Below are 13,407 nucleotides of genomic sequence, written 5' to 3'. Positions count from 1 at the left end.
TAGATCGCTATCTCGGTATTTCTTGTGTTGCCCCTATGCATTCATTGTATTCCAAGTTAGTTCAATTCTTGATATTAACCAACCACACCATTCTTCATTTTCTTCCTGTTTTCTAGTGCTGTCCTTATAAATTCACTGTAATTTATTTCTACCCAATTCTTGACATTAAAGTGACGAGCTGGCAGGATCGTTAGCACGCCGGGCAAAATGTTTACGTCCTGGGGTCAAAATCCGCTGAGGTCGAGTATGAACTTCGTATTTTCTGAGTCAATAAAATAAGTACCAGTTGAGCACTGGGTTCGATTTAATCGACTTATCTCCTCCCCTGAAATTGCTGGTCTTCTGCCAAAATTTGAAACAAATATTTTATTTTCTGTTTTTGAAGGTATCTAATAGAGTCTTCTAAGTTTATGCCATTTTAAGAACTTTCTTTTTTCTATTTCTAAATCAGTAGAGGCAGGGCAGCATTATGACCCTTTTCAGGGACCCCTGAGAGAGGTAGGATGACGAGAGAACGGGAAGAAATCATTCTCAGACCAGAGACATGGTACAAATGTTTCAGATAAGGTTGAATCTGCCAAAAGACCCCAAGGACCAGGTATTGATGTTAAACTAAGTAATTGTTTAAGTCCACCCCCATCCCATGAACAGTAACGGTTCTTCTGACGAGCTTACCCAATGTTTCCGTCTACCAAATTACATGTTTCCTCTATAGAGGTGGTCGTCATATCATCATTAGCAATACATGCCCAATAGAAGGAAGATAGGTTGGTAGGTTGTGTACTAAAGTGAGAAAGACCACGCTAATAATGGTTTCAATTTTTGGCTCAAATAAGGGGACAGTCGATTACATCAACTCAAGTATATGATTGATACTTTATTTTATCGACCCTGAAAGGATGAAAAGAAAAATCAATCTCGGCAGAATTTGAACTCAAAACGTAGAAAGCCCGAAGAAATACCACCAAGCACATTGTCCGATGCTCTAACGATTACACTAGCTTGCTGCCTAATAATGTACGTTTCATCAGCCTTTTGGGATCGATAGAATAAGTATCAGTGAGCACTGGGGTCAATGTAATCGACTTAGCCCTTCCCCTAAATCAGCTGGCCTTGTGCCAATATTTGAAACCAATAATAATGTACGTTTCTATGTTGTTATTATTTCGAAAATTCGAACACTTGCACTTAAATATGAGCAATGAACTAATTGAACTGAAAAAACATACGCTATTGTGCAAGTGATAACTTTAAAAGTTTTCAGTGCGTAAAGTGCAAATACTTCAGTTATTTGTTTGATAATTGTTCATAGTGAATATAGACAAAACAAGTAGAAAAAGTGAGAATACTTCCATGGAATTGAGTGACAGAGTTCTGTGCGGCACCTAAGATCGTTCAATATCCAAAATTCTATAACTTTTGGCAAAGCTTCTCGAACCTTTGGCAAAACAATTTGGCGAAAATTACTTTCTTCCAAGTACTCTAATTCATTGGTTACATACCAGCCGATACATACATACATACATACATACATACATACATACATACATACATACATACATACATACATACATACATACATACATACATACATACATACATACATACATACATATTTTGCTAGATTACTAAAGTTATTGGGTGAAAACGGTGAGCTGGCAGAAACGTTAGCACGCCGGGCAAATGCTTAGCGGTATTTAGTCTGCCTTTACGTTCTGAGTTCAAATTCCGCCGAGGTCGACTTTGCCTTTCATCCTTTCGGAGTCGATTAAATAAGTACCAGTTACGCACTGGGGTCGATATAATCGACTTAATCCGTTTGTCTGTCCTTGTTTGTCCTCTCGGTTTTTAGCCCCTTGTGGGTAGTAAAGAAATAAGAAATAAGAAAAGAATGTGATGGGGAGATTTGGAAACTTGATATGGCTATAAAAACTACTATACGGGGACACGCGAATGAATTTTATTTGGTGTACGTGTGTGAGAGTAGTAGATTGATAGAACGGTGGACAAAATGCTTGCAGTATTTCTTTCGGTTCTTTCCTTCCTGATTTCAAGTCTCGCATCGGTCAACTTTATCTTTCAACCTTTCAGAAACGATAAAATAAAGTATCAGTCAAGTACTGGAGTGGATAGAACCGATTGAACTCCTCTCCTTAAAATTGTTGGCCTTGTACCTTAATCAGGAACCATCACATGTACAAGTGTGAGAGCTGTGGGCTTCAGAATTGGTAGAGCGCTGGACAAAATGTTGCGATATTTAGTTACGATTCTGTACTTTTGAGTTCGAATCACTGTTTGTTCTTACAACGATCGATAAGATAAACACCAATCAAATACCTGTGCAAGTACATGGCTTATCAATCGACAGTTTTAGCTTTCTCCACCAAAATGTTTAAGTGGATATTGTACCTAACTTTACAAAGTATCACACATATGCGTGTGCATGAACGAGTTTATAGATTTCTAATCATCAGTTAAATTAATAAATGAATACGTGTATTGTATACAAACCAAGAGGAAATCTGAGTTTTATCTCTTAAACTGTGACACAACATCATGACGTAATGTAAGGAAGGACATTTAGAAGTGGGGGTAAAAAAAGATTAGCAGTCGACAATTTATTTACATTTGCTCATTCTAATGTAGGTCTGGGCGGAGATTGTCTCCAGGCAAAACATAGGCATCGCACAAAACAAAAATTCTTATTATAGTAGTACTTAAACAATAATAAGTAACAGTATTTGTAGACACAATACTATTATAAATATCATTATTATTATTATTATTTCTTTTATTTTCTAACCACCCGATCGCACCAGGACGCAAAAGAAAGTGTAAACAAAGTAAGAAGACAGAACAAGAAGTAAACATGGAGAGTTTACAGTCGGCTTGGTTCAGTCCAACTGGGAGTAAATTGAGGCGTATGTTTTATTTGGTGACTCCCAACGAAACTTCTTTTCAGTATCCTGAAGACGTCCCGGAATATGAAAAAGAGGTAACTAATTCTCTCCCTCTCTCTCTGTTTGTGGGGTCAACCACGTCCTCCGCTTCATTTTTTGTTATTCACTCATTATCATTTAATTGTATATATTTTAATTGTTTGTTTATTCATATGTTTCGTCTCATTCGATACCCTGACCCCCAACGTTTGTTTTGTCCCCTCTTTTTCTCAACCTTATGGATCATATATTATTCCCCTGCTTAAATGCTGTGGCCAACATAAACAGTAACCACATCAAAAACACGTTTATGTTCCCATTATTTATACGTAATTATTTTCAACATGGCTCTTTGTTCAGTAAGTCCGAAGTTCAGGTTACAAAAACAAAAACAAAAAAATTTCAAAGACGATTCAATAATGTTTTTTTAAGACAAAAAGAAAAGGGTGAGGAAAATGGCTTCAGATTCATTCCCACTGTATGTTACATTGAGCAAGTATTCTATTATAACCCAAGGCCGTGAGAGTGAATGTTGGAGACAGAAACTGTGTGGAAGCTGATCACATTCATACATACATACATACATACAATTTAATAAGTTTGGTTCGGGGACCATGAATGATATCTAAAGTTTCTTAGGCTCATCAAACGAAACCAACTCGTCAGGTGTGTGCGTGTATGTGTATGTGTGTGTGTAATTCTTACATGCACATCGCTTGCTTAAAAACCGGTGCTGGTTTGTTTGCGCTCCCGTAATTTAGTGGTCTAGCAACAGAAACCGTTACAATAAGTACCAGACTTCAAACAAAAAGGAAAGAAAGAGAGAAAGAAAGAAAGAAAGAAAGAACATGTACTTAAGTCAATAGGGTGCTCCAGCATGATCGCAGTTTGACTGAAGCAAGTAAAAAAAATAAGAGATAAAGAATTCCTACATTCACACACACACACACACACACACAGAGTGTAAGTGGATACTTTTTGAATTTTGTACGGATAAGTTGAAAGCAACCTCTTCTTTCCGTTAACATATATTTCTTGATTATTGCTCACAAATCTGAGTTACTTCCAGTGGATCTTCGATTTTTTGGATTAAACCTAAATTAAAATGCTGCAAGTTACATTAGATTTAATTAGGAATTTTTCATTAAACAAGAATTGCCAAAAATATAAGTTCAAAACCAATAAATTGTTATTAATCTCCTAAAGAAACCTAGTTATCTAAATAGTCCCGCCCAAATAATATCTTAAAACGTTTTTAAATAACTATCAGATTTATCATTTTTATGTTAATCCATAAATCTGTTAAGGATTTGATAATTATAAAAGACACAAATGCATACGTAAATGTAATTCTCAGCTGTTTAGAATTGGTGTCAAAAACTAAGGACAACCGCATTTTAAAAACCTTTTTTTGGTTTCTGTTTTATTCTCTCTCTCTCATTCTTTTGAAAATGAAAATAACAGCAACATGCATACATATTATCATCGTCGTTGTCGTTGCCATCGTCATTGACATTATTGTTTTAATGCCCAATTGTCCATGCTTGCATGGGGGTCACTTGGAATTTATTAGGCTAGATTTTCTGTGGCTAGATAAGTTCTTCACAAACGATTGGAAACGTTTATTTATGCATGATAGTGAAACTCATTTACATCTATCACATGATGTTGAGACAAGGAGTCACACACACACACACACAAATACACAAATATATGCAAATGTGTGTGTGTGTATGTGTGTGTGTATGTGTGTGTGTGTATGTGTGTGTGTGTGTGTATGTGGTGTGTGTGTGTGTGTGTGTGTGTGTGTGTATGACAGCTTCCTTCCAGTCCAGTCTACCAAATCCATTCAAAGTCTTTGGTCAGCCAGTCTTTGGCTATAGTGGAAGATACTTGCCCAAGGTGCCATACAGTGGGACTGAACCCAGAACCATGTGATTAGGAAACAAACTTCTTACCACACAACCATTCATGTATGTATGTACATATGTATATATGTATGTGTGTGTGTGTGCTTGTGTGTGTATACTTACTTAAGGATATGAAGACAAGGAAAGCCTCCAGCCCATCTGAGATGATTAAAATATCTGGCAGAGTAGTTACCCATGTAGTTCATAAGATTGTCCACAAAGGAGTCATACCCAACAATTGATGCAGCTGCATTATAGTCAACAGCTACAAAGCAAAGGTGACACTTTAGGAATAATTACAGAGACATCAGATTGCAGGACCAGGAGATGAGAGTCACAGCAAGAGTCATAGCTCAATTAATTAGGAAGTGAGTTGGTGTAAATGAGATGCAGTTCAGATTTGTGCTAGGCAGGAGCATGACCGATGCTATATTCCTAGTTAGGCAACTGCAGGAGAAATATCTAGCCAAAAATAAACCCCTGTACCTGGCTTTTGTCAACACAGAGAAAGCCTTTGACAGAGTCCCCTGCTCCTTTATCTGATGATCAATGTGGAAGCTAAGGATAAATGAGTGGTTGGTGAGAGCTGTACAAGCTATGTACAGGGATGTTGTCATTAAGGTGAAGGTTAGCAATGAGTATAGCAAGGAATTCAGGGTACAAGTAGGGATTCACCAAGGATCGGTACTCAGCCCTTTCTTGCTCATCATAGTCCTCCAGGCAATAACAAAGCTCCTAGGAGCTCCTCTAAGCTGAAGACCTTGTTCTTAGAGCCAAATCACAACCAGGACTAGAAAAGAAATTTCAGGTGGGGAGGCAAAGTCTCAAATCAAAGTGTCTTAGAGTTAATCTAGCAAAAACCAAAGTCTTAGTAAGTAGGAGAGCAGACAAATCACAAATCGCTTCAGGTAGATGGCCCTGCTCAATCTGTAGTAGGTAGAAACTCCATAACATGTACCTGGTGTAAGCTATGGATACATAAAAGGTGCAGCAATATCAGAGGAATGTTAACAAGGAAAATAGATTTTGTGTGTGGAAGGTGCACAGTTACAATTAACTCTGAAAATGTACAGAAAATAGACTTAATCAAATGCCAGCAGGGAAAACTAAAAGTAGTTGACAGCTTCTATTACCTAGGTGACCAAGTTAGTAGCAGAGGTAGATGCTCCAAAGAGCATAGCTGCTAGAATAACAATAGGCTGGGCAAAGTTCAGAGAGCTCCTACCGCAGTTGGTAACAAAGGGTCTCTCCCAACAGCTATACTACATGGGAGTGAAACATGGGACATACATAGGATTGTAAGAAATAAAGCTAATAGACTTCGCTGGATGTATAATGTCAGTGTGCGTGAATGACAGAGTGTAAGCATCTTGAGAGAAAAGTTGGGCATAAGAGGCATCAGATGTGGTGTACAAGAGAGGCAACTGTGCTGGTATGGTTATGTGTGATGCATATAGTCGAGAACAGCTGTGTGAAGAAGTGCTGAACTCTAATGGTGGAGGGAACCTATGGAAGAGGTAGACCAAGGAAGACATGGGATAAGGTGGTGAAGCATGATCTTTGAATACTAGGCCACACAGAGGTAATGACAAGTAATTGAGACCATTGGCTATATGCAATGTTTGAGAAGACCCATCAAACCAAGTGAGAATGTAGTCATGGCCAATGCCAGTGTCGCATAACTGGCTCATAAAAAGCACTCTTCAAATGTTGGGCGATATGCCATGCTTGTGAAGACCTGTTGAACTGAGTGAAATTGTAGTCATGGCCTAGCTGATCCAGTATCATGTAACTGGCACCCATGCTGGTGGCATGTAAAAAACACCATTTGACTATTGGGCCTCACGGAGACAATGACAAATGACCAGAACCTTTGGTGGTATACTGTGCTTCAGAGGACCTGTCAAGCCGAGTGAGATCATAGTCATGGCTGATGCTAGTGTTACGTTTTCAGTTAAACCGTTCAACTCATGCCAGCATGGAAAACAGACGTTAAATGATGATGATGATGATGATGATACTTACATAGATATATAAATACATACACACACACAAAAAGAAAGCAACAACAACAATTATTGTGGGTATGTTTATGTAAGTGTAAACAAGAGGAAGAAAAGGGAGTACTCAGTATCAAATTATTATTATTATTATTATTATTATTATATTATTATTATTATTATTATTATTATTATTATTACCGGGTTCAAACCCAGGCAGCAACAAAAAATTTCACCCACCACACTTTTCCGTCCATTATCACTACCTCAAGGTCCTGGATACATCCCAGGAGGCCAATGTCTGCAATCAAATTGTTGATGTAAGTGTGCTATTTTACTCTTCTAATATCACCATGAAGTGGGTTCCACAAGACTGATTTGGATGTCTCCAGTACTGGGTGGTGCATGCAGTGACCAGATAGTCGCAGCCACCTTTGCCTGATCTTCTCACTAACTTTTGGAAGGTCTCCATAAAGGCATTTATTTGTCATATGTTGCTGTCATTTCACATTTAGGGTCATTCGTATCATCTTTAGGGTCATTCGTATACACACACATACACACATGTAACAGACATACAGACAGATAGATAGACAGATCATCATCATCTTCATTATTTAACGTCCATTTTCCATACTGGTATGGGTTGAACCGTTTGAAGGAAGCTGGTAAGCCAGAAGACTGTATGGAATTCTACTGTTAGTTTTTGGCATGGTTTCACTGGCTGGATGCCCTTCCTAATACCAACCACTTTACAGAGTGTACTGAGTGCCTTCTACATGGCACCTGCACCAGTGAGGTTACCAACTTAATTTTCAAGGCAAATAACCCTCAATTGAGGCACAAAGCCACCTCCCTCAGAACCACTTTCCCACAACAGAGAGTAGGGGTAGTGTTGAGTGTAGTGGCATTGTACCAGGTGGTACATGACTGAGGAACAGAAACAGATGTCTTGCTGTCAAGGTGATACATGGCTAATACAGTAGAAGAGAGACAGACAAACAGACAGAGAGATGAAGAGAGAATGATGGAGAGACAGAGAGAGAGAGACAGAGAGAAATAAGATGATGTTGATGTGCCAGGGCATACCCTTGAGGTATGAGGTGATGAATGTAAGTGGAGTTTATGGAGCACTGGACAGGGTGAATGAGCAGGAAGTTCATGAGAGTGCAAGGGTGAAGAGGGAAGGATAAGGGAATGCAGTGAGTGGTTAACACAGATATATAAGAAAATCACAGGATAACAATGAAGCAATTGGCAAAAGGGAGGACAGAAGTGAGAGATGACAAAGCAGTGTTGGACTGCAGGAGCAGAGTGGAGGAGCGATATAGATATAATTATAGGTATACACTTATACGAGGTGGTATCAAAAAGTTCCTGGATTAGTTCTCTAGCATGTCAACAGATGGCAGCATATGGTTGTGTGCACAATGAGAGCTACAGTGACCTTCAGGAGGTGTGTTTACTTTGCAAGTTGTGGAATTTGTGCTTTTGTGATCCCATGCATGCTGTAGCCTGTGATTTTTATCATGGACAGGAATTAGGAACAAAGAACCAATGTAAAATTTTGAATTAAACTTGGGAAGTCTGCATCCTTCAACAAGCTTACAGCAATGAGGCAATGGGTTGTACGCAATGCTTCGAGTGCCACGGGCGCTTGGAAAGGCACAACAGAGCTACAACTCAATCAAGAGCATACACGTCATTTTTTTTTTGATATCCACAGTATTGTGCATCGAGAATTCATCCTCCAGGGCCAGACTATCACTCAAGAGTTCTACTGTAATGTTTTGAAGCATTAGAGGGAGGACATTTCAGGAAAGTGACCAGATCTGTGGAGTGTGAAGAATAGAATTCTTCACCAAGCTCCTCACTTGTGTGTTTCTCATCAAAAGCAACAAGGTATTGCTTCTGTACCTGCCCTGTTCACCAAATTTAGCACCTGTAGACTTCCATTTCTTCTTCAAGATGAAAATGCAGCTCAGAAGTCATCATTTTAACAATGTTGTCAAGATCCAGAGTGCATCGTAGAAGGTCCTCGATTCACTTACAGGAAACAACTTCCAGGCCAGATTCAAAAAATGGCAGGAATGCTGGGACCGGTGTATTTCTGTGCAAGGTGACTATTTCAAAGGAAATGATGTTAAAACTTAGGTAAATAAGTTATTTTTTATTAAACATAACTAGGATGGAAACCTTTTGATACCACCTTGTATAAGTCAGAAAAAACAAATCATATATTAGGTAATATGGGGGTATATTATTCATACAATATCATAAATTTGGTTTCATAACAGCCAGTTCATGTTACTGAATGGTATCATGCTGAAGAACCTTCCTTAAGTATGAAAAGGTAAATTAACAATCATCTTTGGACATGACAGATTGGAAAAGTATAGCTTGGACTGATTACTACTAGAAGCCTGAAACCACTACATGTTCGCACATGTGTAGATTTCTCCTGAAACAGTAGATTAAAAAGTATCAAGCTCTCACCAGAAAACTCTGTATGCTAGATAAAAACAGCTAAATATCTGGAAAATATTTTTTCCTTGGCTTAACACACTTTTTTTCTAAATAAATGTGTTTGTGGAGAGAAAAATATTGAAAAACATCAATACATGTCCAAGTTACAAAGAAACTAGGAAGACACCAGGTGGTCGTGGGATATGCAAGAAACACCAGCTAAACCTCCATTAAATCGTTCACATGTATGTCATTATTTTGAAAATATAAACAGAAATAAATTTCATATTTGGACTGTCCATGTGGAGGCACATGGCCTAGTGGTTAGAGCAGTGGACTCATGGTCGAGGGATCGTGGGTTTGAATCTCACGCTGGGCAATGTTTGTGCTTATGAGCGAAACACCTAAGCTCCACGCACCTCCGGCAGAAGGTAATGGCAAAACTTCTGCTGACTCTTTCGCCACAACTTTCTCTCACTCTTTCCACCTGCATCTTGCAGCTCACCTGCGATGGACTGGCGTCCCATCCAGGTGGGGAACCTAAACGCCAAGAAACCGAGAAACCAGCCCTTATGAGCCAGGCATGGCTCGAGAAGGAACAAACAACAAAAAAAAAAATTGTCCATACTCTAAAACTATGATTAAAAAAAAATTTTTTAATCAAAAGTTTTAGGATTTATGGCAGATGTGGAGTTAATGAAAATATTAAAAAGGATTTCACTATTGTTTTTAAATTACATTTCATTTTCTATTGGAAAGTAAATGAAAGGGGGATTGTTGTAATGATGATTGCCAATATCCGAAATTTTTTTTTTAATTTCAAAGTTGGCCAAAATTGGTACTGAGTGAGGAGGATTGAAAAATTCATAAATTTTCATTTTTTTTTTTTTGTCAGCAAAGATGTCTCCACTTGTTTTTAAGTGTGTAGTGCAAGCAAAAATTTGACAAAATAGGTCCAGAAGGGTAATGGGGAGGGGGAATTCATAAATTTTCAAAACTTTTTTTCATAAAAAGCTTTCCCCTATCATTTCAAAAGTATGGTGGTAAAAAATATGAAAAATCCCCATCAAAACGGAAAAAAAAACCCAACTTATGAGGGTGTACTATTCCAAAAGTCTGCCAAGGTATTCTGCTGTGAAAATTACCCAGCAATGACGAGATACTCAGCAGGTGTGTGTGTGCACGCGCACGCGGGCATGTGAGTGCACGCGCACGCGGGCATGTGTGTGTGGTGTGTGTGTGTAAAAGCACCCATTACACTCCTGGAGTAGTTGGTGTTAAGAAGGGCATCCAGTTGTAGAAACTATACCAAATCAGACTGGAACCTGGTGCAGCTCTCCATCAGCTCCAATCAAACTGTCTAATCCATGCTAGCATGGAGAGCAGATCTTAAATGATGATGATGATATATATTCAGGTTTTGAATTTCTCTTTATGATTTCTTTAATTGTTCATAATAATTTTTGTCTATAAATTATTTCAACAGGCATCACCAGTTTTCATGACCTTTGTCCTGGTGGAAGCATTTGTTAGCTTGCTCTTTGGTCATGGAAAAGTACGAATTTCTGATGGTCTCACTTCAATCAGTGCTGGAATATTATCAAGAATTCCATTGTAAGTTTTCACTCATAGAACTTGATTTCTGCCATAATGCTTCCTTCAAAAATTGCTTGCTTCCTGAAACTCACCAACACTACTTCTGATGTGCTTATGCACCATTTTCTAGTTCTTTTACTGTTCGCTTTCCTTTCTTATGCTGTGTAGTATGTATGTACCTTTAAGGCAGTGAGCTGGCAGAAACATTAGCACACCAGGCAAAATGCTTAGTAGTTATTTCAACTGTCTTTATGTTCTGAGTTCAAATTCTGCCAAGGTCAACTTTGTCTTTCATCCTTTCAGGGTGGATAAATTAAGTACCAGTTGCATACTGGGGTCGATCTATTCGATTGGTTCTCAACCCAAAAATTTCGGGCTTTGTGCCTAGAGTAGAAAAGATTATGTATGTGCCTTTAACTATCATTGCTGTCTTTCTTTACTTGACTTATTACCATTCTCTGTCCCCTCTTTTACCCTTTTCCAATAGGTTGTAATGCACCTGAGCACTGTATACAATAAGTTCATTATTATTATATGTGCAAGAAACATAAATATGGGGAACAAGGAAAGTATAGTTGATTCAATTAATCCCAATACTTGGCTACTGTTTACTTTATTAACACCAGAAAACAGAAAAGCAGTTTTTGCCCGTCAGAATTTTAACTCAGAACTTAAAGGGAAGTAACTCCATACTACTCAATACTGCAACTTATTTTATTTAAGCTCATAAATGATTTTGCTATCCACTCTCTTCAGTGAGTAATCTGTTAATTGATATGTTTTTCTTCCCTTTCTTTCCAGTCTTCTAATTCATTAATTTTAGCCTAGATACCACTAGTTAAGAGTTTCCATAATACTTTTTTTCACAAATTGCAGAAATTTCTTGCCCCTCATTAAGTGTTTTGCTAGAATGGTAATCCTTTCAGAATTACAGGAATCCATAGTGCTAGCATTCAACTAAGGGGATAGTTGTAATGATGATTGCCAATATCCAAATTATTTTTTTTTAATTTCAAATTGGCCAAAATTTTTACTGGTTAAGGAGGGTTGAAAAATTCATAAATTTTCTTTTTTCTTTTTTTTTTTTTTCAGTAAAGATGTCTCCACTGTGTAGTGCAAACAAATTTGTGACATAATAAGTCCAGAAGGGTAGTGGGAAGTGGGGATTCATAAACACACACACACACACACACACACACATACACAAACACTTGTATGTATAAATTTAAGTCATATATATATATATATATATATATATATATATATATATATATATATAGTTATCAAAAAACATTATATTGTTATCAAAAAAAGTATGCATTGTCTGGAGACTTTTATTTGCAGTTGAAGGAATAGCCAAATTTTTGGCTGCTATTTCTGAAAAGTTCGGTGTGTGGTAAGTGAATTCTTTACTTACCATATTTTTATAAATTAATACTTCAAATATACCGTAAATGGTCTTTACATACCGAATACTGCTTGGTCGAATTTATTAATAATTAATTAATTCGACCCCCTTTTTGATAACAATATAATGCTTTCTCTCAAGAATTTGAACTGCAGTTTTACCTCTGTAGAAATGGAATGCTCTATGACTCACGGGGCGGACAGGGAGAATAATAGATCTCATTTGTATTTTTGGATTCGCTAGTACTGGGTGTCTGGCATGGTTTGTCCGATGTTACAGATATCGGACGGGTATGTTTGATTCTTAGTATTTTCAAATCTAAATCAGAAGAAATCTCTGAGCTGATGAAGGAAAAGTGGCGTTTTACCCACAAATCCAGAAACAGACTGTCCTCGGGTATCGTATATGGATGTGATCTTTCATTGTTTTTCCCTTATACCTATGTGAGTTATTTTTCTGAGTATGCATTGTCTGGAGACTTTTATTTGCAGTTGAAGAAATAGCCAAATTTTTGGCTGCTATTTCTGAAAAGTTCGGTGTGTGGTAAAGTGAATTCTTTTACTTTACCATATTTTTATAAATTAATACTTTATATATATATATATTATATATATATATATATATATATATATATATATATATATATATGAATATATCATCAGTGGATCATATATCCAAAAAAGAAGTCTGTCTATAAAGCTAAGCACTTTAAGGATTATGGATGCAAAACCATTAGTCACTCTATGGTTGGGCATGTATTTAACTGGTGCAGCCTTCTAGTGTGCCAGCCCTGGTCAAACTATCCAACCCATGCCAGCATGGACAACAGACGTTAAATGATGATGATGATGACATATATATATATATACAAAGGACTTCATTCAGCTTATGTCTTCCAAATCCACTCATAATCAGCCCAAGGCCATAGCTGAAGATATTCACCTAAGGTGCCACACAGTGGGATTGAACCTAAACTCTGAACCATGTGGCTGGGAAGCAAACTTATAATGAATAGAAAAACATATGTAAAATAACAATCATAAGAATGGACAATTATGTATATGACATGACAATCCTTTAACCATAAT

At 37.4% G+C, this 13,407-nt stretch overlaps 1 protein-coding gene across 2 annotated transcripts in view; it reads left to right on the top strand.

The window, feature by feature from the left end:
• Positions 1 to 2,585: 2,585 nt before the first annotated feature.
• The window catches only part of LOC115210760 (alkylglycerol monooxygenase-like), a 44,556-nt gene continuing 33,734 nt past the window's right edge, over positions 2,586 to 13,407 (top strand). The window contains exons 1-2 of one of the 2 annotated variants that reach the window (XM_029779477.2): positions 2,586 to 2,995; positions 10,802 to 10,929. In XM_029779477.2, the coding sequence (XP_029635337.1) occupies positions 2,870 to 2,995; positions 10,802 to 10,929 (254 nt within the window). In that variant the 5' untranslated portion in view covers positions 2,586 to 2,869. The remainder of the gene's footprint in view (positions 2,996 to 10,801; positions 10,930 to 13,407) is intronic. The other variant, XM_036502254.1, reaches the window with a different exon arrangement.

This window comes from Octopus sinensis, linkage group LG4 (assembly GCF_006345805.1).
Source record: "Octopus sinensis linkage group LG4, ASM634580v1, whole genome shotgun sequence".
Lineage (NCBI taxonomy): Eukaryota > Metazoa > Mollusca > Cephalopoda > Octopoda > Octopodidae > Octopus > Octopus sinensis.
The sequence above is the reverse complement of the archived record's forward strand: the minus strand, read 5'-3'. Positions and strand labels throughout refer to the sequence as shown.